The sequence below is a fragment of the Phasianus colchicus genome, chromosome 13, assembly GCF_987193195.1.
Source record: "Phasianus colchicus chromosome 13, bPhaCol1.hap1.1, whole genome shotgun sequence".
Classification (NCBI taxonomy): domain Eukaryota; kingdom Metazoa; phylum Chordata; class Aves; order Galliformes; family Phasianidae; genus Phasianus; species Phasianus colchicus.
This window is the reverse complement of record NC_143448.1, coordinates 3,871,522-3,893,976: the sequence shown is the minus strand read 5'-3', so window position 1 is coordinate 3,893,976 and position 22,455 is coordinate 3,871,522. Positions and strand designations below refer to the sequence as shown.

General features: G+C 36.9%; 1 protein-coding gene and 1 long non-coding RNA gene across 3 annotated transcripts in view; one reads left to right on the top strand and one right to left on the bottom strand.

Annotated features, from left to right (window-relative positions):
• Nucleotides 1-21,879, top strand: part of SLC6A2 (solute carrier family 6 member 2) — a 64,959-nt gene extending 43,080 nt beyond the window's left edge. For both annotated transcript variants that reach the window (XM_090149884.1, XM_031615094.2), the window contains 6 exons: nt 1,557-1,685; nt 4,254-4,353; nt 8,960-9,060; nt 11,942-12,109; nt 13,519-13,590; nt 15,159-21,879. In XM_090149884.1, the coding sequence (XP_090006010.1) occupies nt 1,557-1,685; nt 4,254-4,353; nt 8,960-9,060; nt 11,942-12,109; nt 13,519-13,590; nt 15,159-15,182 (594 nt within the window). In that variant the 3' untranslated portion in view covers nt 15,183-21,879. The remainder of the gene's footprint in view (nt 1-1,556; nt 1,686-4,253; nt 4,354-8,959; nt 9,061-11,941; nt 12,110-13,518; nt 13,591-15,158) is intronic.
• LOC116243706 (uncharacterized) overlaps nt 3,401-22,455 on the bottom strand; it is a 49,566-nt gene continuing 30,511 nt past the window's right edge. Inside the window, exon 3 of the long non-coding RNA XR_016470872.1 lies at nt 3,401-3,777. This is a non-coding gene — a long non-coding RNA (uncharacterized LOC116243706). The remainder of the gene's footprint in view (nt 3,778-22,455) is intronic.

Genomic DNA, 22,455 nt, shown 5'->3' with positions numbered 1-22,455 from the left:
TCAACTCCCTCCCTGATCAAGTACCTTGAGGGGAAAATTAAAAATTTTGAAGATAAAAATTAAAGAATCCAAAAGCTGTAGTTGAATAATTATATTCAAACACTTTTATAGGCATATAAACCTGCACTGGCACAGAAATATAAGCCATCTGTACAAAAACGGAACTGTCAAAATGTTTAAGCAAAGAGAAATCTGATCATGCAGGTTTTAGCAAGCAACAGTGAAAGGAGAAGAAATGGAACAAATGTTTGCAAACACTTTTTGTAGAATGTATCTAGCTTGACATGGGAGATTAACAAATGGAATAAACAGTGACACATTAAGAATTGGTCCTTGGCCAAAATAATACAAACCATCTTTTTCCACTTCAACTTTTCCACTGTCATTAAAGCATCAACACAGTAACAAGTTCTAAGCACATCAAATAATACCTCCTCTTAACTGCACAACACTCACTGATGCCCCCAGAGATTAGGAAGCACAAACCCACACTGGGTTTTGCAACACTTTTTGTGAACATAAATTTTTTTTTGGAAAAAACTTCACTACCCCCAGCAACTTGGCTGACTGGAATCATCCATGTGCTAGAGAGACAACTCTGCTACTATTTGAATCAGAGATGCTGATTTCACCACATTATTACCAAAAGAATCTTAAGGAAAGCAGCGAATTGTGTCAATACATCTTAACTCCTATATTGCATAAAGCGCTCCAGTGTTTGCCATGATCTTTTGACATGAGAAAACACACAGCATCCAGCCTCCTCAAAAAACGATGAAGTATTAAATAAATGCATCATGACAGAAAACAGGAATTAATTTCCCCATAGCTTCTTTGTGAAGAAGGGGCAGAATTCTTTTCTTAGTGGAAAGAAAATTCACAGCTACTTATATAACACAGCAATTGCAACGAAAACTTGGAAAGATATTTCCTACATTAAAAAAAAAAGCTAATGTTCAGAATTGACTTCTAGGAAACAAGATTTCATACTGTCAACAGAAAAATAAGATCAAGCTTCTTCTATAGTGAGCCTTCCAGGCCTGGGGGTTGGAGATTCATGATCCTTGAGGTCCCTTCCAACCCTGGCAATTCTGTGATTCTTGATTCTGTGAAAACATTTGTCTGACTAGATTTGAATCAATGGCTAAACTCAGTCTGTGTTCAGTGCCTTTTTCCAGGGTGATTGTGAACTGTTATCTTTCTCTTTATACAAATAAATCCCTTAAGTAATTTAACTTAAGATAAAACTTCTTCCCAAATATTATTAAAGGAATACTATTTTTCCCAAAGTTCCATTTTGCTATCTTATTATCCTGGTGGAGAGAGCAAATGGTCAGCAGAGGGAAATCAAGCCAGCAAGCTTGATGCTCAATTCCTTCACTCAGTTCTCTACCAAAAGACAATAGATTCTACCTCAGAACACCAGTGATATACATCTGAAATGTCAGAAATTGTACAGTGGTTGGGAATTCATAACATAAGCTATTTACAATCTTTGATCCATGCATAGAACTCGTCGGTACTGTTTAACCAGAGCTTCTGCCTTCCCTTCCTAGATGGGTGGAATGGAGGCTGTCATCACTGGCCTGGCGGATGATTTCCATATTCTGAAGCAGCACAGAAAGCTCTTCACCTTTGGTGTTTCATTTGGCACTTTCCTTCTTGCCCTTTTTTGCATCACCAATGTAAGTACAACAACAGTTTCCATTGCAAGCTACCTCAAAAATAGGGTTAACCTCACCAGATAGAAATAGAAAGAAAGGTTCAGGTGATTGTAATCTGGTTATAGACAAATTTCAATTCTTAAACAACTTCATGGCCGGAGTATTACTATTAGCCTTACCTACATGATTATTCTCTGCTCTTTTTAGATAAGATTATTAGCTATCAACTAGACCTACAAGCCTCTGTTCCAAGGAAACATCCTAGTGTTATGTGGGGTTTAAAATGGAATTGAGTTGAGCAATTAGTTCCAATCCGAGGAATTAAGGATTTCAAGTGACCAGTCCATCAGATATTTGATTATTGGATTTTTGGTTTTGTTTTTTTTTGTTGTTGTTTTTGTTTTTGTTTTTAGCAAGTAAGAAGAATTTAGTTCACATAAGAGGAGTTTGGAGCAATGATCTCCTTAGCCTCATGTGTTTCTTAATGTTTCCCAACCTAAACTCTTACACTTAACACCATACAAATCATACAGATAGTTTACTGGTTGTTCAGGATAAGCTATGGTTTTCACCACCATTACTCTGAGGTTTTTTCTCTTGAATGCTTTGCTTCACCAGGCTTTGGGCAATGTACTAGGTTGGATGTCCTTCAGTGAGAGAACCTTCTGATTTTTGCCAAAAAAAGAAAAACAGTCTTGACATCTTGCTTACAGAACATCAGAAAACAAGTGAGATGTGAGGCAGCCACAGTGAAAAGAGATGTGCTGAACCTCTCTCACTTCCTGGAAACAGTCTCCAGATCAATCTGTTAGAACTGTTGAGATGGCATTAATGTATAACGAACAAAGATCTATTTACACTAAAAACTACCCCAACATTTCTAACCTTATTATATCTGTCCTTTTACTATTGTGCTACCTCTATTGTTACCTAAACACTTGATTGCATTCTTCTTCATCCTAAATTGCGACTGAGAAGAAACTTCTTTTTAGTATAAACTCAGTGGCTGAAAAAACAGACAGGTGCCAACAGGTGCATTCCCACTGCCTTCAAGCAGGCTAAAGCAGCTCAGGATGATGATCTGTTCTAGCTGTCAAATTATGACACCTGCTTGGAATTAAGATCTCTCCACCAGATGGAATGCACTAAGCTGCCCAGGCTTGCCCAAATGCAATGGTGTGCATAATTGAAGACTATTTCTAATGTGTACAAGCTACTGAGAAAAACCCTTACGATAACATCACGTTGTTTGATTACATCCTCTGAAAATTTGAGGCTGTATCTTCAAAACATGTTTCTAACAAAGCCATTATTCACTTTGCTAAGCTTTGATAGCAAAGGCATTCATTTAGAGCAAGTGTAGAACAAAAACAAGAGGTCAAACTGAAATGCCATTGAATAAACATTTTCTAACACAACAATCAAAGTTCATTCAGTTTCCTGATATCCCCACAGAATTAAAAACCTAGACAAGGCCTAAGTACTGTTTTCTCTATTCTTGCAAATATGCACAGCTGTTCTGGAAAACCATGAAAAAATAAAACTGATTGACTGCACAGATTAAAATTATCTAGAAATCTCCACAGTACAAAATTAATACCATTGAGAAAAACAGACAATTATACTTTTGTTCCCCTCAATTCTGAACAGGTGTAGGCAAGTTAAATTTGATTGTGAAAGAAAGACTTTAATAAAAATATACCATGAAATGAAAACTTTCAGTAGTTTCTATTTGATAAAGTATATTCAGTTGAATACTGAATCCTGTTGAAACAAGTAAACATGCCATGCTTTTCCATTCCTCTTTAGCTCAACTTCCACAAAATGAGCTGTAATTTGCACAGATTTGTACCAGTTTGTAGATCAAGAAAAAAAGTTGTCAAATTGCATCTTCAAAATTAAAAATAAAATCAATGGAATAAGAGTTTAGTAATTGCCATTGCAGTTCTCGGCCACAAGCCACAGAAGAACCAAACCATTCTGCAGTACAGGAAGATGAGCTAGGCTGCTCTCCCCACCGGGAGGGGAGCTTGCCAGTTGAATTGCAAGGAAATCACACGGCTCAAAGCTGCTCCCACAGGCGTAGCATGCAACTGCTCCCTTCACAGGTGTTCTGGAAAAGAGATATCAATCTAACACAGTAGATTCACTGGACTACCGCCCTTGGGAACAAAGTTTGCAATTATACCTTGTGGAAACTCTTGCAGCACTCCATTCCTGCCCATAATTTCAGAAGATTTTCATTAGGGGCTTAGATAGTCCCTGTCCTACAAACTGCTGAACATTCCCTCAAACTCAACTCAAATACCACAAAAAATGCAGTGTTGAGCACACTCTTTAATCGTGCTGTATGAGGCTTCTCTTTCAGCAAAAACACAGGTGAAAGGGCACTTCATTAAGAAGGTTTCAAGTCTGATTTCACTATGCTGTATGTACATATGCACCCACGTCTGCAGTAACAGTACTAAAATGCTTGGGTTAAGAGATTTTAAGTAGAGCAGATTTCTGTTGACTTGTTACTGAAGTACTGAAATGACTCCACTTGTAACTTTTACAAGTTTATTGCATCTTTTAACTCCCCCATGCTAGGGTGGAATTTATGTGCTCACGCTTCTGGACACATTTGCAGCTGGGACTTCAATATTGTTTGCTGTTTTAATGGAGGCGATTGGAGTTTCCTGGTTTTATGGTAAGAAATTAATTTTACTGTCAGCAGCACTGTAAATATTTTGGAAATGTGATGTAGAGGAACCCCTCCTTCTTTGGATGGGTAAGATAAATATATTTAGTAACGCAGTATTAATCACAAACTTGACATGAGCTCAATAACCCATCTAAGACTGAAAATCTTGTATCATACCTAAGTCAACTTATTTCAACAGTCCAAACTATCAGCTATAGATAAAGTTTCTTGATGCTAGATTGAGTTTCCTAAACTGTTATTTTTCCTCCTTTTTTCACTCAGTGAAGTCTCTACTGAACTAGCTGCCCTGATTCCTAGTAAGCTTGTTCGAGACCTGAAAGTCGTATTTATTTCTGTTCAGAGACAATGTTTATAGTTAATGACTCAGATCTCAGCATGATCATCCTTACTGCCATTTACCTCCTGCAATTACTGATCTATCCCACTTATACTACACCACCATATTCTTCTAGTCATTCTCTTACAGTTAAAAGTTGTTGACGTGTGCATGAAGCATTCATGTCTAAAGCTGTTCAACTAAAGCTTAAAAGCTTTTTCTTCAGTACAAGTACTGACTTTGTCACACAGAATCACTGTGGAGCTAGCAGTTCTTACACTGTTTACTCAAAATACATGAGGACACAAGCAACTGTTTCTGCCCTTATAAAAAGAGCTGAATGCAGAAGAGTTAACTTAGCTTGGAACAGACACATAATAACTTGCTTTTACTAATCTAACAATATTGTTATCTGCCACTCTCAAACTAGAATTTATTGTGTTATACAATAGCTAGGCTTTGGATGTGATTCCCAGGCTAAACCAAGCTTAGCCAGGCTTTGTATAAACCTTGCAACTTCTGCCCTTCATCATCCTTTCCCTTCTCCCTCCTGCCTCCCCCATAATCAAGAAAGCATTTATTCCTTTGTCTTAAGCAGCTGACAGATGCTTTTACTGACACAATATGACCTGTTGCTTTATAACAAAGAACTCTTTGCAGCCCCAGGTCCTATTTAAAAGACTTTGACTGATTAAATCTGGCATGGCCTCATCTACCTCTTTTTCCTGATAGACCCCAGTTGCCTGGATGACCCAGCAGAACATTAAGCCAGCCTGAAGGCAAGCACTGACATTTTGGCAGAAATAAAAATGTGGAAAATCTTACATTAAGTTCAAATTATTACTGTGCTTGCTTACTGTGAAATTTCTTGCAAAATACACCTGAATGCATAAGGGAGAAAGGAAAGCAAGTTCGTTTTAATATAAGGAGATGTGTTAGTTGTAACTGTTACCATTTTTCTGTGCAACCCTGATATCATCATAGATTCTAAACTAATTCAAAATTCCTTTTTTCTTACTACTTTCTTATTTCAGTGTAAGTTCACTTGATTTTTTTAATTCATTTAAATCAAATATATGACATTCAAGGCATTTTTACTAATTTTTACCTTCCAAATGAAAAATAATAATCCAGGCTTATGAAAGAACACTACATAGGAATACAGAATTAAACAAGACAGAAGCAGTAAATGCAACATAGAATAAGTGCTTGTAAAGCTCCAATCAGCTGTTGAAGCTATTTTACCACTTCCTGGAAAAATGCCAATAAAATATTTCAGCTGTGGCCACTGAGAAATTTCACCTCAGAGCCAAGGACCTGCTCAAGGGCTCCTGTGTAATTCACATTCCTTTGCCCGTACAGCAAAATGACTTACAGAGCTCTGTCACACGGCCACTGCAGAAGGCACTGGCAATGCGTTGACTTCAATTCTCTCTGTACTCTGATCTCTGCATCATCAGTGGAAAAAAAAAGAACGCTGTCCCATTATTAAGTGGATAATTTGCATTTATAGCCAAATCTGTTTCCTACTTTCTTGCTCGCCATTCTTCCATGTTGATTCCATTGGCAATACACACACAGAGAGCAGGTCAAATTTTCTGTACTGTTTAACAGAAGGTTGCAGTAGAGACATTCCCAAGCAACTGCAAAGTTTATTAGTTCAGAAATAACACTTACATTCCCTTTGGATTTAGTGTATTTAGTCACGAGGCTGGTCATACGCTGTATGTATATCTTTCTTGTTTTTCACTGGAAAATCAGGGAGATTATTTTCATACCTCACACCAGTTCTCTGGCAACCAATCTGGAGTTTTGTTTGCAGTATCAGTTTCCTCCTGTGGCTGAAAGAGTCACTCATAGTTTAGGTTTATTCTTCTGAGTTATCCTACAGAATCACAAAACAACTGGAAATGATCAAGCCCTACAGGTAGATAAAGCTATTTTCCACCTCACAGGTTGGTTCTTAGAATCTTTGAAGACCTACGATACTGAAAAAGCACGCTGTTGAAAAAGCAGCCTGAGAATAGGGCCTACTTATACCCCACTTTCAGTAAACATTGGACAGAAAATACTGTTTGAACTGTGAGTACATCTCTCCGGAATCTAAAAAACATTTATTCATAGGTTATCTAGTTCTAGTATTTGACCTTCTATTCAACAATAAATTTCAACTCTTAGTATCTGGAGCAGTTGAAATTCAGTCACTTTAAAGTTCACAGAAAGCACTGCAAATAGAATCAGATTGAGTTCAAAGAGCATTTGCAGATCCTTTCTTAAATTTGACTACTTTCCTTCACCTGTACGTAATACTGGGAGACAGTGGAAGAGGAGGTTCACAGTGAGATAGAAGTTCAAGAGTCCAGACCTTGCAAATAAATATCCCTTGCTTCAGGTGAAGGGAATACTTGAGCTGCCCTCATTATTTAAGAAACACTACTAAACTTATCCACGCAAAGAGAAACTATTATTAACAGCAAACAATACACTATCTCTATCAAATGAAGAGCCACTCACAAAAAGCATGTTCTATTTCTACAGTACTAAAGTGTTTATACGTATAATTCATAACACTTACTGTAAATCTGTAAAGGAATTAGGAAACTCTGAGTGAAATGTCTTTACTTCCTTCCTGAGGACTCATCAGTTCCACAACAGTAAGTAACTTAGGGTAGCATACTTGTATTTTACTTTGTCCTGAGTAGAATGAATTATTTCAGTGTGAATTGCCTGCCTAGATGGTGTTTCTGAATGAGTCTACAAGGTCAAGTGATCTTTCTTCCTGTGTTGGCTGCAAGAGATTTTCTACTGCAGCTATTTACAGTGTACTCATATTTGTTCAAAAAAGGGCTTCCCTTTACCATTGTTGCAGCTGTTAACACTCAGACTGTCAGAAATACTAAGTACGTATATATGCACCAGCAGACATCAGAAATCTCAGACTATATGGATTCAAGGAAAAGCTGGCACTTGGCAGCTCTTCTCCCCTCTCACCAGTGCATCACAGTTGCTGAAAATATTATTTTGGCAACTCCATTTCCCTGCATTTATGATGCAGTGAATCCCACTGCAGGTAGATACACAGTTGTGAATGGAGTGGTATTACAGATTCTTGCTAGCAAGTCTTGTGCACTACTTCATGCATGATAAATACACTGAGTCTTGTATGGAGATAATATCAAGAGCTGCTGGTTTATTCTGTACATATTTACACTGAATAGAAGAAGCACCTGCCCAGTTCTTTGGAAAGGTAATAAAAAATGAAATGACATTTGTCATTATGTAATTAAAATTCTGTGGTATTTAATAAAACACTGAAAAGTTAGTAAAGCATGCCACTAACCAGAATTAACATAACTTCCTTTGAAAAATTATGAATCACAAATCTACTTCAATATCAGAAAGTAGTTTGTGTAATATATATACTCACAAGACTGCTAAATAATTAGGTTACAATAGTCCACAACTATTACAAAAAAGTACGAAGTCCATAAATCAAGTGCCAGATGTTTGTTAAGCTTATCTTTCCAATGGTAATGCTATTTGTAACAGACTAAGTGCTCACAGGTACTTAGTTCTTGGATAAAAGTAGGCCGCTCTGAAAGTAATGCCTCCTGTTTATTTCCATAGAAACTACAACAGATACAAAGAGCATAATAACTTCACTTCTCAGCTACAAAACACTATTTTTCAGGATAGTCACCACTGTAGCCAGTTTGCATGGATGAGCTGATCAAGACAATCTTCATTTTGTGGTGGGAAAGCTATGCATGGCCACCCAGAAAATGGCTTATCTTTTATGTTGCAGTCATCACCACTGAAATGCACACCACCTACCGCCTCAGGGTGCTCACACCCACTGGTTGGTCTCCATAAACCTTCAGCAAGTGTTGATGAATGTCAATGGAAACCATTGGATACCATTTTTTCTGCACAGAAGAATTCAATAACACTTTTACTTCCCTCACACTTCCATGCTGGAGATGGCATTCTATCAGAGTGCCCCTCTGCTGTAGACAGCGGTCTGTCACACAGCAACAAGAAGTAACAGAATACTAGCAGGAAAGTTCAACCTCTTCTGCCATAGCACCATCATCTCCCATGCTGTTATGGGCCAACATAATAAACTAGATGCATCTATTCATTGAAAATAGATCAATTTAGACTTGTACTTTTTTCTCATTTGGAAGTCTTTCTAAAATAAGATTGGTATTTTGGGATAGGCTAACATCTCATCAGTTTGGATTAATGCCAGTCTGATGTCCACATCCCTTCTAGGTGTAGACAGATTCAGTGAAGATATCCAACAAATGATGGGCTTCAAGCCAGGCCTCTACTGGAGATTGTGTTGGAAGTTTGTTAGCCCTGCTTTTCTATTGGTAAGTGTTGATTGTTATTTCATTATCAAATAAACGCCAGCATGCCTTTCTTATAATATCCAATAGTTATTAATACCAAGGTGGTTCTTTTATTCCTGACACTCTCAGTGTGAATACAAGTCATTCCAGTTTAATTACTTCTTCCCCTCAATGGCATAGGTTGTATTTTGTACATAACACTTTGCTTGTTAAGGAGAAGCTAATTGTGGCTGTGGCCATCTTCTGTTCCCTCACTTCTTCAAGATGTAAATTAAGCAGGTTTTCTTAAAGAATACTAAAGAAACAGCTAGAAGCACTGTGCTTCCAGCATCTATGGACAATAAAAAGCGTTTTTCTGTTGCAAAAGTAAACTAGCCAGGGATAAGAGATTTTACCAGGGCAAAAGGCTGAGCATATGCAACATAGCTGAAGTCTACAGTGTTGAACTTCCCTTACTACTAAAGCTTTGCATAATTTTATTTCCAAATGATAGGAAAGTGCTTTATCAGAATGTTCAGATTCATCACCCCTCCCCATTCTCATTTCAGCTACTATGCATTTCAATTTAAAACTGCAACCTCCTGTAGCTGGCCTCATTCTTTGAAGCAGGATTAATAGGGTAATCTCAAGAAAGTTCAATGCAGAAGACCTCAAAACTTTATAAAATGTTTAGTGAAATTGAAAAATAAAACCTTAATGAAGTGACACTATTCTATACCAAATCAAATCAGACTTTTTTGGAAGACACTAATTTAAAAATGTTAAGGAAAACATTAAAACAAATTCACACATAATTAAAGTAACCATTGTCAGCCTTCCCTAATTCCAGTGATAAGATGTTTTGCAGACTCTCCCTGGGGTTCTGTGATTACTGAAACCATGTTCAATCTGCTTTTCCGTAATCTGGCTCTGTTGCTTATTACTGTGCATTTGATCTTCAGCACCAAGGCTCACTCATTCTGATTTTATTAGATGTCAGCATATGTCAAATCTAACTTTTAATTTAATTAATTTAAACTCTGCCTTTCCAAAAAGAGATGCATTGGGCAGCAAGTTTGTTTCCAGACACTTAGGTTGATCAGGATTGCAGATCTTTTTCTTAAAGACAAATAATACAGCCTTTGCCTCCATGTGTTGAATCACCATAGACTCGACTGTATATACTCTTTTTTCAACTTGACACCTCGCTACTGCAAATCTTTCACTCCTCCAGGAACGAAGCATTGTACCAACAGCTTAAAGCCATCTACTAATGATTAGGTATAGCAGTTCAGGAAGATGAAAACATGTCAGAAATTTTTACTTACTACTAGATTTCACTTCTCCCTTTTTCTCAAGTATATATTACATATCCCTTCTTAAGACACAGAAATCAGAGCAACATGCTCAGAAACACTGATTAAAAATCTCTGCATTTGTAATACATCTATTAGAGCACATCTTCCACTGGTAATTTATTTTATTGGAGGGCACCAAGATTCCCACGTGATGGGATAACACCTTAGAATAAGTTGTATGCAATTATACCCATTAGTTATGTTGAGCAGATATATTAATTATATCTTGTAAACCACTTGATCTGTGATGAAACAGTTGTGCTTTTCATTTAGGAAAAAAATATCCTAAAGTGTCAATATATCATTTCTTTGCTCTGTGTAAAGTTTAGATTCAGAACATAACTGGTTTTGTGTTGGGATCATCTGCCATCTGTATTTGTAAGTCAAAACATCAGGGTGAATAGCATAGAAATTCAATCTTGCTATGACTTTAGGAGACTATTAATTGCAAAGAAGCTTCATATTCTTAGAGCGCTGTTATACAAGTTTACAAAAAAACAAACAATATATGTAGTTCATAATAAATTGGAGAAGACTATAAAATCATAAGACTGCAGTATAATTATTCCTTCAATAATTCCGTATTTGCCTACCACAACTTGTCCTTGTTTGCAACAGGTAACGTGCTACAACAGTTTCTAACAATAAATACAGTTCTTCCTAAGAAAGGCAAGTTGATGTCATCCAGATAACTGGTGTGTGGAAACATCTCCTTGAAGCATTTTCTCCATACAAACTGGAAATCTCATAAGGAAATGAGCATTTTTCTAAGAATTTTATACTGTTGGTTTCCTTTAACTCATACATCCCTTGCATAGGCTTTGAAATCCTAGGTTCAAAATTCTATGGTTTGAAACTGGACATGGAAGAGAACGTGCAGGTCCAATAAACCAAATCAAGGAACTCTGTGTATTACACAATCCATATGGATTTAACAAGAAAATAAAATGAAGAAAATAGGGTGGTACCTTAATCTTTCCTTCTCAGCCCTTGTATTGGATAGGGTAGCAGCAGGAGGAAAAGAAACAACAAATGAGATCAAATTGAAAAAAAAAAAACAGGCAAACAAAAACATAAAAATCAAACACCTTTGTCTTCCAGGCCTTAAGGCTGTATGACATTTACCTCAGTAAATGAATTTTGCTGGAGTTTACATCATGATTCTAACTGGAAAACAGGTATAAAACTCCTAAGAAAATAAAACCTCTGGGAAGCAGGAAAAGCAAGAGATCCTGAAGAGGGTTTTCTTAATTACAGATTTTTGTTTTTATTCCTTTAAACTAGCTTAAGTGAGGCCATAGTAGACAACAACCCAGGCCTCCCCCTAAAAGGTCCAGTAGTCAGTGTCCAGAGTAGCTGAGATGAACTGTTAATCCCAGCAAATGCAGCAAGAACTTCAGCAGTGTAAGCAGTTAGAGGCACAAAATAAATAGGATGAAGGTAAATGGTGAAGCCAAGTTTAAATACTCCTTAGGGCACTTGCCTAATCAAACACACAAAATCTGTTTTCCACCAAGTTTCTTCATGTCTCAAAGCAATGGTTGATTTTATTTTTTCTCCCCTAGTTTGTTGTAATAGTCAGCATAATAAACTTCAAACCTCTGACCTATGACGACTACACCTTCCCTCTCTGGGCAAATCGCATTGGCTGGGGAATTGCATTATCTTCAATGATACTTGTGCCTGCCTATATTATCTATAAATTTATGAATGTACGTGGGACCTTTAAAGAAGTAAGTGAAATGCTAATAAAATGTCATTAAATGTTGCTCTGAAATGAAATGGCTGGATCTAATGTGACAGTTTGTTTCTCTTGCTTCCCAAACTTATTAGTTATGAGTGACCTTTTGGATTCAGTTTCTGATGCGCAAGGGGTTTTGAGAATTACTGCATCCTTTCCCTGTTTCTAGATAGCAATTTTTTTTTTTACAGAAAGCATCATAATTTTTAAAACTGATTTTTGATACATATAATTAACCTGACTGACGAGAAAAAGTACTCCTCATTAACAAAAAATGTACAAACTACTATCTTCATATTCAGCTCTAAGTCATAGTCTTCACATAGTTACAAACTAGACCATGTCCAAGGTATCACTATGCTGTGATGGTGTTACAAACCATTATATGCACAAGTCAGACCTCTCCTGTCATAGACTCTACATCAGTCTCTAAACACAAATCCGCATGCTGGGAAGGCAAGATGCATCCTCAGAATAGCTCCACATTCAGGAATTACCATTGATCATGTAATAAGCATCCAGCAATAACAGAAATAATCCTTTACTGGATCAGAGCAATAGATTCCACTTCTCCCAGTATTTGTCTTTAACAGCAGCCACTTAGTATTTTAATTCTGTCAGATACGTGCCCTAATCCTATCTTTATTGAAATTGCTTCTATCTTTTGCCAGGAGTTGAATTCATGCAGATATTTTTATTCTTTTCAACATTGATACCAGAATGCTTGGGAAAAAAAAAAAAAAAAAACCTTTACATCCAGACCAAGGTGCTGAAACAGATCCAGAAATGAAGGAGCACTTCTAAATCCTATGCTAAAAGGCATTGCTTGTTGTATCATCTAGCCTCTTGGTTCTGTACTTCAGTAAATGAGCCAGGGTACTCAGCAGCAGGATCTTCCACTATGTAAACCCACTTAAGCCATATGATATGCTGCATGAACTGAACAAAGCAAAACCTATAGGATTAACAATTTGTGACTGTCTTATTAAAAGCAGTAGTATAATAGAAAGACACTTAATTAAAGAAATTCTAATTCTAATATTTTCTTAACAAAGTACAAAGTTTGACAAAATGCAGCCTTAGTAGTGTGAGTTCTGGGGACATATGCCTGCAGTACCAGCTTGTTCCTGGTGTTCTTTTCCATATGCACTTGCTAAATATTTGGACTCAGTATTTGCATAAACTTTCTACTCTGTCTTATATTAAATGTTAATATCAGGGGGCTTACAAGAAGCTTGATCTCTCAGTGACTAAGTTAAAGACACATGATGCAGTGATATTAAACATTTAAGTTACGGCTTTAAATAAAGTTCACACTTTCCCATTATAGGTTGGGGTTTACAGACATAATCCCACTTCATATGGCTGACTTTTTTTCCTCTTCTTCCCTCTCTGGTTTAGAGACTAGCTTACTGCATCACACCTGAAAATGAACACCAGCTCGTGGCCCAAGGAAATGTCAGGCAGTTTAAGGTTTGTACTCCTTTCACTGTGCTTTGTCTACTGATACCGACTCCTTCTCTCCTTAAGCAGCAACTACAGGTTTGCATAAGCCTCCTCGTGGCAGATGCCCACAGGTCTGTGGTCTTTTATTTCTGCCAGCATGATGGGATGCAGGAGGCTCAGTTCTCTGTGCACCATTGCTGTTTGGAGGTTTTTGGCACCCTTCTTCCACTCCAGAAGGAAATAGCTAAGCAGAATTGATAACGTTACAGATCACTCCAATCCAGTATTCTAGATCATATCTGAATACAGCAAAATCTCACCACAAGATGAATATATTAGCAGACTATAACATGTAACTGAATAGGTCACATCCTCTCCCCCAGGTATTACACAACAATCTGAAATCATATTTTCTAATCTCCATCAGAGATTATCAGAGAATAAAGATAAAAAAGCAACCAAACATCCATTGTCAGAACACAGACCTAATGGCCACAAAATAATGGTCTAAACTACATGGAATGGACTGCCCACAGGTCTGCATTTGATTGAAAACACAGCTGGACACTTCTTAAGGAGCCATGAAATACATCCTAATCTCCAAATACTGCTTTCCTTTTAGTAAATAAAATGACCTTATTGAAATATAGTTCTTTTCATAGAAGATAAAAAGGATGCAAATATGAAACTTGTTACTGTTATCAGCATTCATGTTGAACCACTTTCTGGCTTCAAAGTTGAAAGCAACTACAATTATGCACACTACCTCAAAACATGACCCAGATATTATAGTGGGGGTTTGTACACTGATATTGAAAAAAGAAATCTGCCTTTTGCCTGCTCTGAAAAAAATATTGAAAAAATACTGTTTGAAGTATATTTTTGAATTTCAGAAAAAGAAAATCCAAGTGTAGATTCAGAGTACAGAAAAAGAAAAAAAGTTTCCTGATTTGTGAGTGTGGTTTATATGATTGTGCAGTAAACATCACCTCTTCATTCCTTCTCATTCCTCCATTCCTGCCCTCAGTTATTCAAAGATTCTTCATGTTTCAGCTGTAATAACATCATTTTATCAAATGTCCCTATATGGATAGGGATATAGGTAATGATTGCTACACTATACTTCTGTCTGTAACAGCAAAAAGGAAGCAAACAGATTTTGCTTAGATTAGAAAAATTTACTTTGAAGCAAATCCCTAGAGATCCCTCAAAGTATGTCAAAGACCAGGGCATATTATATTAACTTGTTGGTGCCTCCACTATACAGCTAGGAATATGTTTTATTGCTGAAGCGTTACTGCTTGTTCAGAGTCGTGTGCATAACAATGACCAACCAAAAAGTACAAAAGTTTTCTTCACATCAGCATTCAGCAGGTCTGAATTCTCAAACCAAGCTGAAAGCTTATCCTATTTATCCCAATTGAAGAGCTTTTAAGTGCAGCACATTTCTTACTGCTGACTGGAATCCACAGAAACCTATCAGAAGATTTAAGACTTCTTTGTGATTCTATATTTGTCAACAACCTACTTAGAATATCTTTAACTAGCATCACTTGAATCAATGTTATTAAACAATTATTTATGTTCCCTTGCAGCTTCAACACTGGCTAACAATATGACAACCAACAGGTTGAGGAAAAAAAAACAATATGTTAAAGCTAAACTGGGAATACAGAAAAGTCAAGTTCAAAGCTCCCTCAATGATGCTTGGACCAGGCTGGCTCAGAGCTTACCTACTGACTCTTTGAGGGAAGACATCTACTCTCTGTTCTCAATGCCTCCCTTCTATTACTTGGCTTCAAATGATCTTTAAAGACTTCGTTTATTTTTTTCTTATATCTTTTGGTGCCATGAGATCCCTACGTGACCAAAACTTGTGAGTTTTGCTATTAGCAGAAGTGGAGAAGGGGGGAGTAGAGAAAAAAAAGCAATCACCGTACATTAAATGCTCTTTTATCATGAAGAAGCGAATTCAACTTTTCTGACAGTAATAATTACTTCAGATACTCATGCCACAACCTGATTTAAACCAAGAACTGAATGTTCTTAGATCTAAGAAAGGGTACATCTCAGTTGTGAGGAAGGAGCAACTTTACCTATGTATTTATGTCATTAGCTTTCTTGCCATGCTATCCTTTGGGATATGAGTTTGCATCCTTCTGAAATGAAGACTCAGTACTTCATTTTCAGTGGTTTGTTATTAATTTCTTCTCTTGGTGAAGAAGGTTGTCTTTACTGTATACGTCTGTGCCATTTTCTGTCCATTTAATCCTACAGGCTGAGAAGTAACAGGAACAGAACCCTTGTTGGAGCTACTAAGTACAGAATCCAGTCTAATATCACACTGTACTTAGTGAAAATATATTACAACAATTAAAATGGCTTTATCATATGATCCATACTTTACTGACTTTTTCAGTTAATTGTAAAACGTTTCATACAAATAGTCATACATTCAACTTCTTGTTTTACTTTGTGTCAAATAAAGTACCGTACATAAAATACATAGAGCTAACAATTTTTAGATTATTTAAATCTACCCAGAAGCACCAAAATACCAAACTTTAGTTTTATTCTTCTATTGTAAGCAAACTATTATTATTATACTCTTACAGGATTCACCTACCAAAACATAGCAAGATTGTACTGAACAGCTTAGAAGGATAAGTCTATTCCTGCTCTTCTCTGGTAGCATTATGCAAGCTAGAAGATACAGAATAAAACTCTGCATTTGGGTGCTCTTCTCATTCTGTGACACATACCACTGTAGCATTTTCCCAGTGATCAGTAGAGGTGGTAGCTCAGTTACTTCCTGTAGTTATTTATTACTCGATAAGCTTTTTCAGAAGCTGTAGCTTCTCAACTGAATCCAGCCTGGAGTTTACCTCTGGACCTTACCTCTCTTTTTTTTTTTTTTTTTGCCTCTGTATATTCAGTTCAGCTTCCTTTCTCTAAATGTATGTAGTGCTTCTTTTTAAAGAGATTGCTTTAAAGGATGGAGCTTGCTTTCTTCTTTATTTATAAAGCAATTGTTGGGGGTTTCTGTGTTTTTTTTTCCTCCCCTATTTTTAAAATAGTCCAATTTAAAAGCTCCATGCGATTTTAGCCTTTATTTAGCTTTGATTTCTCTTCAAAATTAACAGCAAGAAAACTTCTCTCCTTATTCATCCTTTTCCTCCAACAGAATCAACACTTGGACAGAATCAAGCATGATCTCCTCTTAAAAAGATTGTGTGACAAAGCAGAGGTTTTATTTAAATATGGCTTTGAATCCAAAGGACACTGTCTACTACTTATAAAGGCAGACATTTTCTGGCCCAGCTGATGGCCAACAGTGACTTAAACCACGTTATTAAATATATTTCAATAATAAAGGAGTTTCAAAAGGTTGCTGTTCTAATTACCTGAAAGTCCATACAATGGAAGTGTTGATTGCTCCAAAGAACAGGGGGAAAGGAAAAAAACACAATCCACCATTCCACCAGCTTTATAGGTAATCCCTTTTTCATTGTTTGCGAAACTACAGGGAGATCTTTTAATTGTTATAAAGCTTACTTTTCAATACAGCTGCTTCAGTTACTGGATCTGCAAGGTTCAGAAATCTTCTAACAAAGTTACCAAGTTATGAAACTCTTGAGGGCTCTTTAATGTGGAGCTTTAGAAGCTAGTCACATTATTTAGGTTTTGCTCACGTCTCTAAATGCTAACAATCTGCACCAATGCTCACTTGTAAGACACCCCACTACCACTCACACAGAAAGTGTTTCATCACTACTTGGCTCTGAAATAGGTCAAATTTATTTAAGAGGGAGTGAAATAAGCTGCATCCAGCATTTCAGGGTTTGACTGCATTTTAAATACCAACTTCCAAGGTAGTGATCCACTTCATTATTTTTATTGCTGTTATTGTTTAACTTCTTAAGTTTACTGTAATACTTAGAGCACAGGACTCCACTACACCATTGCCACCTCATTCTGAAGTTTGACAGACAAAGCTTATCATCTAAACAGAAAATCAGAGAGTAAGAAATCTATTACCAGGAATAGCGCTAATGAAAAATATAGTTCATGATGCATTGCACAGCTAGGCTTTAAGTTCAAGATTTTGTCCAGAGGAAGTCTCTCCAAAATGAGAATTCTGTCTTAGAGACAGAGAACAACGTTCTCTATTCCCATAGAATGAGATGCTCAACTACCTCATGCCTCCTTGATGATAAACAATGCCAATAGAAACAAACTAATATCCTTTCAAGTAATAAAAAAGCTTTGAGAAGACTAGGTATATAAAAACAGGCAAAACTCGTACTCAGCTTCTTTCAGACTCCAGCTTTGAGCTCCCTAATACATTTTCAATACTGAAAATATCAAATGCCACTAAGATACTCATTTTCATTTAGTTCAGTCACTGTCAATAAGAAGATTCCCCAGTCAGGTTCTTATTACCCAGGTAGTTACTCACCTGTAAGTCTTCCTCCAAGGAAGTCTTGGATTTTCAGCCAAGCAGTAGCTCACTATTTCCCCATTTACTGTGGGAGCAGACCCACTCTGGGACTGGTGCTCTCACAAACATCCCCATGCAATGACAAGTTACACTAATGAAGTAAACAGCCCACTTCCAAAAAATAAAGTTTTGGTTGCAAGCTCATTCAAGATGCAATGTCATCAACAGTTGGTTGTTTTGGTAGCAAGCCCATGGGGAAAATTGGATGAAGCATACGAATGGATAGTTCAACAGTTCTAGAAAAACAGTCTTGAAAGCTTTGTTTTAATCCAATAAAGGCAGCAGCTGTCATACATCAGCATCTCATTTCTGACAAACCCTCCTTTCTTCCCTGTCACTGAAAAAGACCTGCCTGAAATCCACGTTGTTTTATTAAGTCTTAAAGTTAACTAACCAAAAAAATATCCTCCATTTTACCTTGTACTTCTGCTGTCATCCAGCAGGACAATCTTTCATACAGTTGTTACTTTTCTGTAGTTAAAATACTAAAACTTCAGGGTTTTAGAATCTAGTAAAAAGATGGTAGGTCCTTCATGGGCAACAGCCCATAAACCAATAGTTGTATTTTGTGTTTGGTCTCTGAACCAAAGCTTTTTTTTTTTTTTGTCAGTCTTTGTGTTCTCTCACATGCTGATGCATACACCCTGGCAACACTTGAAAGATATCTTACCATAGTGAGGGATTTTGCAGGAAATCCAGGATCAAACATAATATTTTAAATATAGAATGTAGGAGGAGAAATACTTGGCTGTTACTGTTGTACATGTTCCCTAACTGCACTTGCAACGTATGTTGTATGTAATTTTTCCAGAGGAAGTTCCCTATAATTGGCCGTTTCTTCCTAGCAAAATAACTTTTAAACACTATTATTAAATAAGTCAAGCTCAAACATCTTGTGTGTATACACACTCTTCTAGTCTATTGTTTTGACATGAATTAAGTTTACTTTAGACTGTTAGATTGTAGGAAGAGGACACGTAGAAAGTCATTTTTCTTTTAATGCCTATTTTACAGTTCTTATAATTAATACAATAGTCATTAAGATACTTGCTTTTTTTGGAGCTGGTAGCTTTTATTTTTGTCCTGGACTGATTCTGCTAAGTTTCATGAGGCATTGGCAAACAATCTCTCTCCTAACATCAAATTTAAACCATAAATCAGGGACTTCAAAAGAAATGAGACTTACAAATGTCTTATTTGCTTTGTACAGTTAAAATATTTTAAATGGGCCTGAGGTACCCAGTCATGAACAACTATCACAGCTCCAATAACAGCATATAGTCTACCTGAAGGAATTATATCTGCATTTTGAGCCCCTCAGAACAGTAAAATATATCTATTATAATACGTTTCATTTTCTCATGGGCTAAGAATACTCTGTCCACAGCTTAGCTGATGTGCCAGAACTTGATCTCCCTGTATTAAAGGCCACCATGTTTCAGGTTGGTACCATGAAAAACACATTTGGTTAAAGTATCAGGATACAGTTACTTTAGAAACACTTTCAGATGCTTTTCTCAGAAAGAAAAAGCATCGCCAAGTTTCAGAGAGCATCAGAGAAGGAAAAGATTGCATCTTAAAGATCCACTTCAAATGTTTCTGCTCTATGGAAAAGGGTTCCTTTTGTTCAACCATTTCAGACCTTGTGACAGACTGGAATGGGAGAAAACACCAAGCACTTGCTTCACTCTACTCCACATTCTTGATTTTTGCCAGCCATCAGGCAAGGGTGCTCAAAATGACCAAGTAAGCATGCACACGTTCTTTATCTCTGATTAAAAATACAGTTGTTTGGTTTTGACTGCTTAAGTTTACCCAGGGAACAACAAGACCTGTATGCCATGTCACATGAAGAGAAACTGCTACCAAGACAAAATGTTTCACATTTTGTACATTGTTCATAACAAAAATTACAGAAGTCCAAGAGCTGGTGATTTGTACAGCAGTACTGTATGCTGCCTGAGAACAAATTTAGTCATCTACACGCATCAGATATTGACCACTATCAAGATAGATGTGCCAACCAGCAAATAAATATCACCAGCTGCTTTTTATGGCAGAATTTTATCACTTTTCCTTTGCCATCTAAGACCTGAATATATTTAGACAGCTTTCATCCACTATGGCTGACCTAGCAAAAGCACAGAGAAATTGAAGATCAGTAACAGAAATCACAGCTATTCAGCAGAACTGTTCTCCTTCAAAGGATGTTTAGACACCTCAGTGTAAGTGCAGAGCAAGTGGTTGGAGACAGATGGAGTCAGGGAAAAGGCAGGAAGGCTGAAGTCAGAGCCTAGCCTTCACTCAGGGGAAGTGAGTTCCTGTATTGCCAGTTGTACATTGAGGGCAGTGGGTGTTTCTGTGCCTAAGCACTGACAGGAAGATTGGACCACCTGTTATGCTTTCCTCCTTTCTAAAAGTGTTTTTTTATGCCATGTTAGGCAGCAGTTGTTTAATTTCTTTAATGAGAATAGCTTGCTGAAATTATTCTGCTAAGAAAATCACTAAGCCTTAAGTTGGCTCTCTTAAAGTGTCGTGTTGTTTCTTGGTCACTGTCAGAGTGACCTGTATTTGTAATTAGTTACACTGCACTCTGAACCTATCTGTAGGACTTAACTTGTGTGTGTGCTATGGGTAATACTAGTTATTAGGGAGAATCTCCAAATATTATATTTTGAAAATAACTTCTAATAGGCCTAATAAAGATTTGCCTTACAGATAGAAGCTTTATAGTGAGCCTTTACTTGGTTTACACCAGTGTTTTTTCTTAATTTTTAATGCCTTTTTATAGCAGTGTCTAGACTTTACCTTGAATAAGAGTACCTCTGTATAGGAAATATTTTAATATTTTTACAAGTTTATCTTTTAATTTTAATAAAATAAGCATACATTGTAAGGCAAGAAATTCAACATTAGCGTAACAATCTTATCACACAGGACCTCTCTCTCCATTATAAGGCTTTGTAATTAAGCAGTCTAGTTTAACAGCACCTTGGCCTTTGAGTATAAATGTTAACGTGTGATAAAAGAGAATAAAAAAACATTACCTACAGCTAATGCACATTGTAGCACAATATTCTCCACTGTTGCCTTACTTTCATAAAGAAATTTATATAGTTTTCAATTTATATTCTTAAAACCAAAAAAAAAAAGGCAACCTTTAGCTGCAATTTTTGTTTTATTAGAAGTTTTGTTAGAAGACACAACATTAAACTAGATGAGTATCAAGCAGGTCTACTTCCAAAGCAAGAGATTACATTGCAGTTTTTAGGAATAAATTCTCATAGGAGTTCAGAACTTGCCACTAGTAAAAATATTCTCCGAAGTGCCCCAGTGACCAAAAGTGTCCTAAGAGCCATAATGTTTCCATGTCTGATTCAGTGCAATCTGCAGGTTCATTTTCCCCCCTTGCCCCCCTGCCCCCCTTTGTTGTTTGTTGTGGGTTTTTTGTTTTCTTAAATCTTTGATTATCTGGGGGAAATGGCATTCTACTTTTTTTTTTTTTTTTTTTAAAGGGAGACACATCCCCTTGTATGTAACTAGAAATAACTACATTTCTTATAAATATGGATACGGATGTGCGTGATACGTGCTGGTTAACTATACTTAAAATGCTGATAAAGATGGTGAATGTTAAGTATTTGTCCTCATTCTTCTGTCTTTCTGTGGTCAGTGTAAATAAGACCTGTTTTAAGCTGTGCATTAATGTAAAAGATTATTCCAATATTGTGTATAAAATTAAGTAAATATTATCTGACAAATATGCACATAAAGAATATAAAGGAAAGTCTTATGTACCAAGAATTTACTTATGGCAGTCTATTAAAAGCTGAAATGAAAACTGTGCTCGTTGTCACTACTATTCCCAGCATTATACCTGACAGGCCCTGCTGTGCTGTTCCAGCCAAAGCTCTCTGCTGGCAGCTGGACCTTAGTTCTGCTGTGGCCACCCTGGCAATGGGAGGCTGCTCTCTCAGGGGAGCCCAGTATCCCTGCGCCAAGGGCCTCCACAAGCCAGCCCCCCACTACAGACCAGCAGCCACCTAGAACTAGAAGCCCAAAAGCCTCTGTGCTCAATGTAGCTCTCAAGCTCCGTGAGGTAGTTCACATCCTTCTGAAGCTCAACAGACCTATTGAACAGAAAACATTCCACATGTGTACTCCTTTCAGGAACATAATTACAGGAGGGCAAATGAAAGTCTTACTGATAGGACAGATGCTGAAAGAAAGCAGTGTTGTTAATGCACAGCCTTCAATTGATTATGTAACTCTGCTGCCTTCAAGCAAGAACACTGTAGGTCACTGCCCACTATGTTCCTTCAGAGTATGAGTACCAGCATGCTGTAAGTGCATACTGTAAGAATATATAAATGCATAAGAAGTTGGCACTT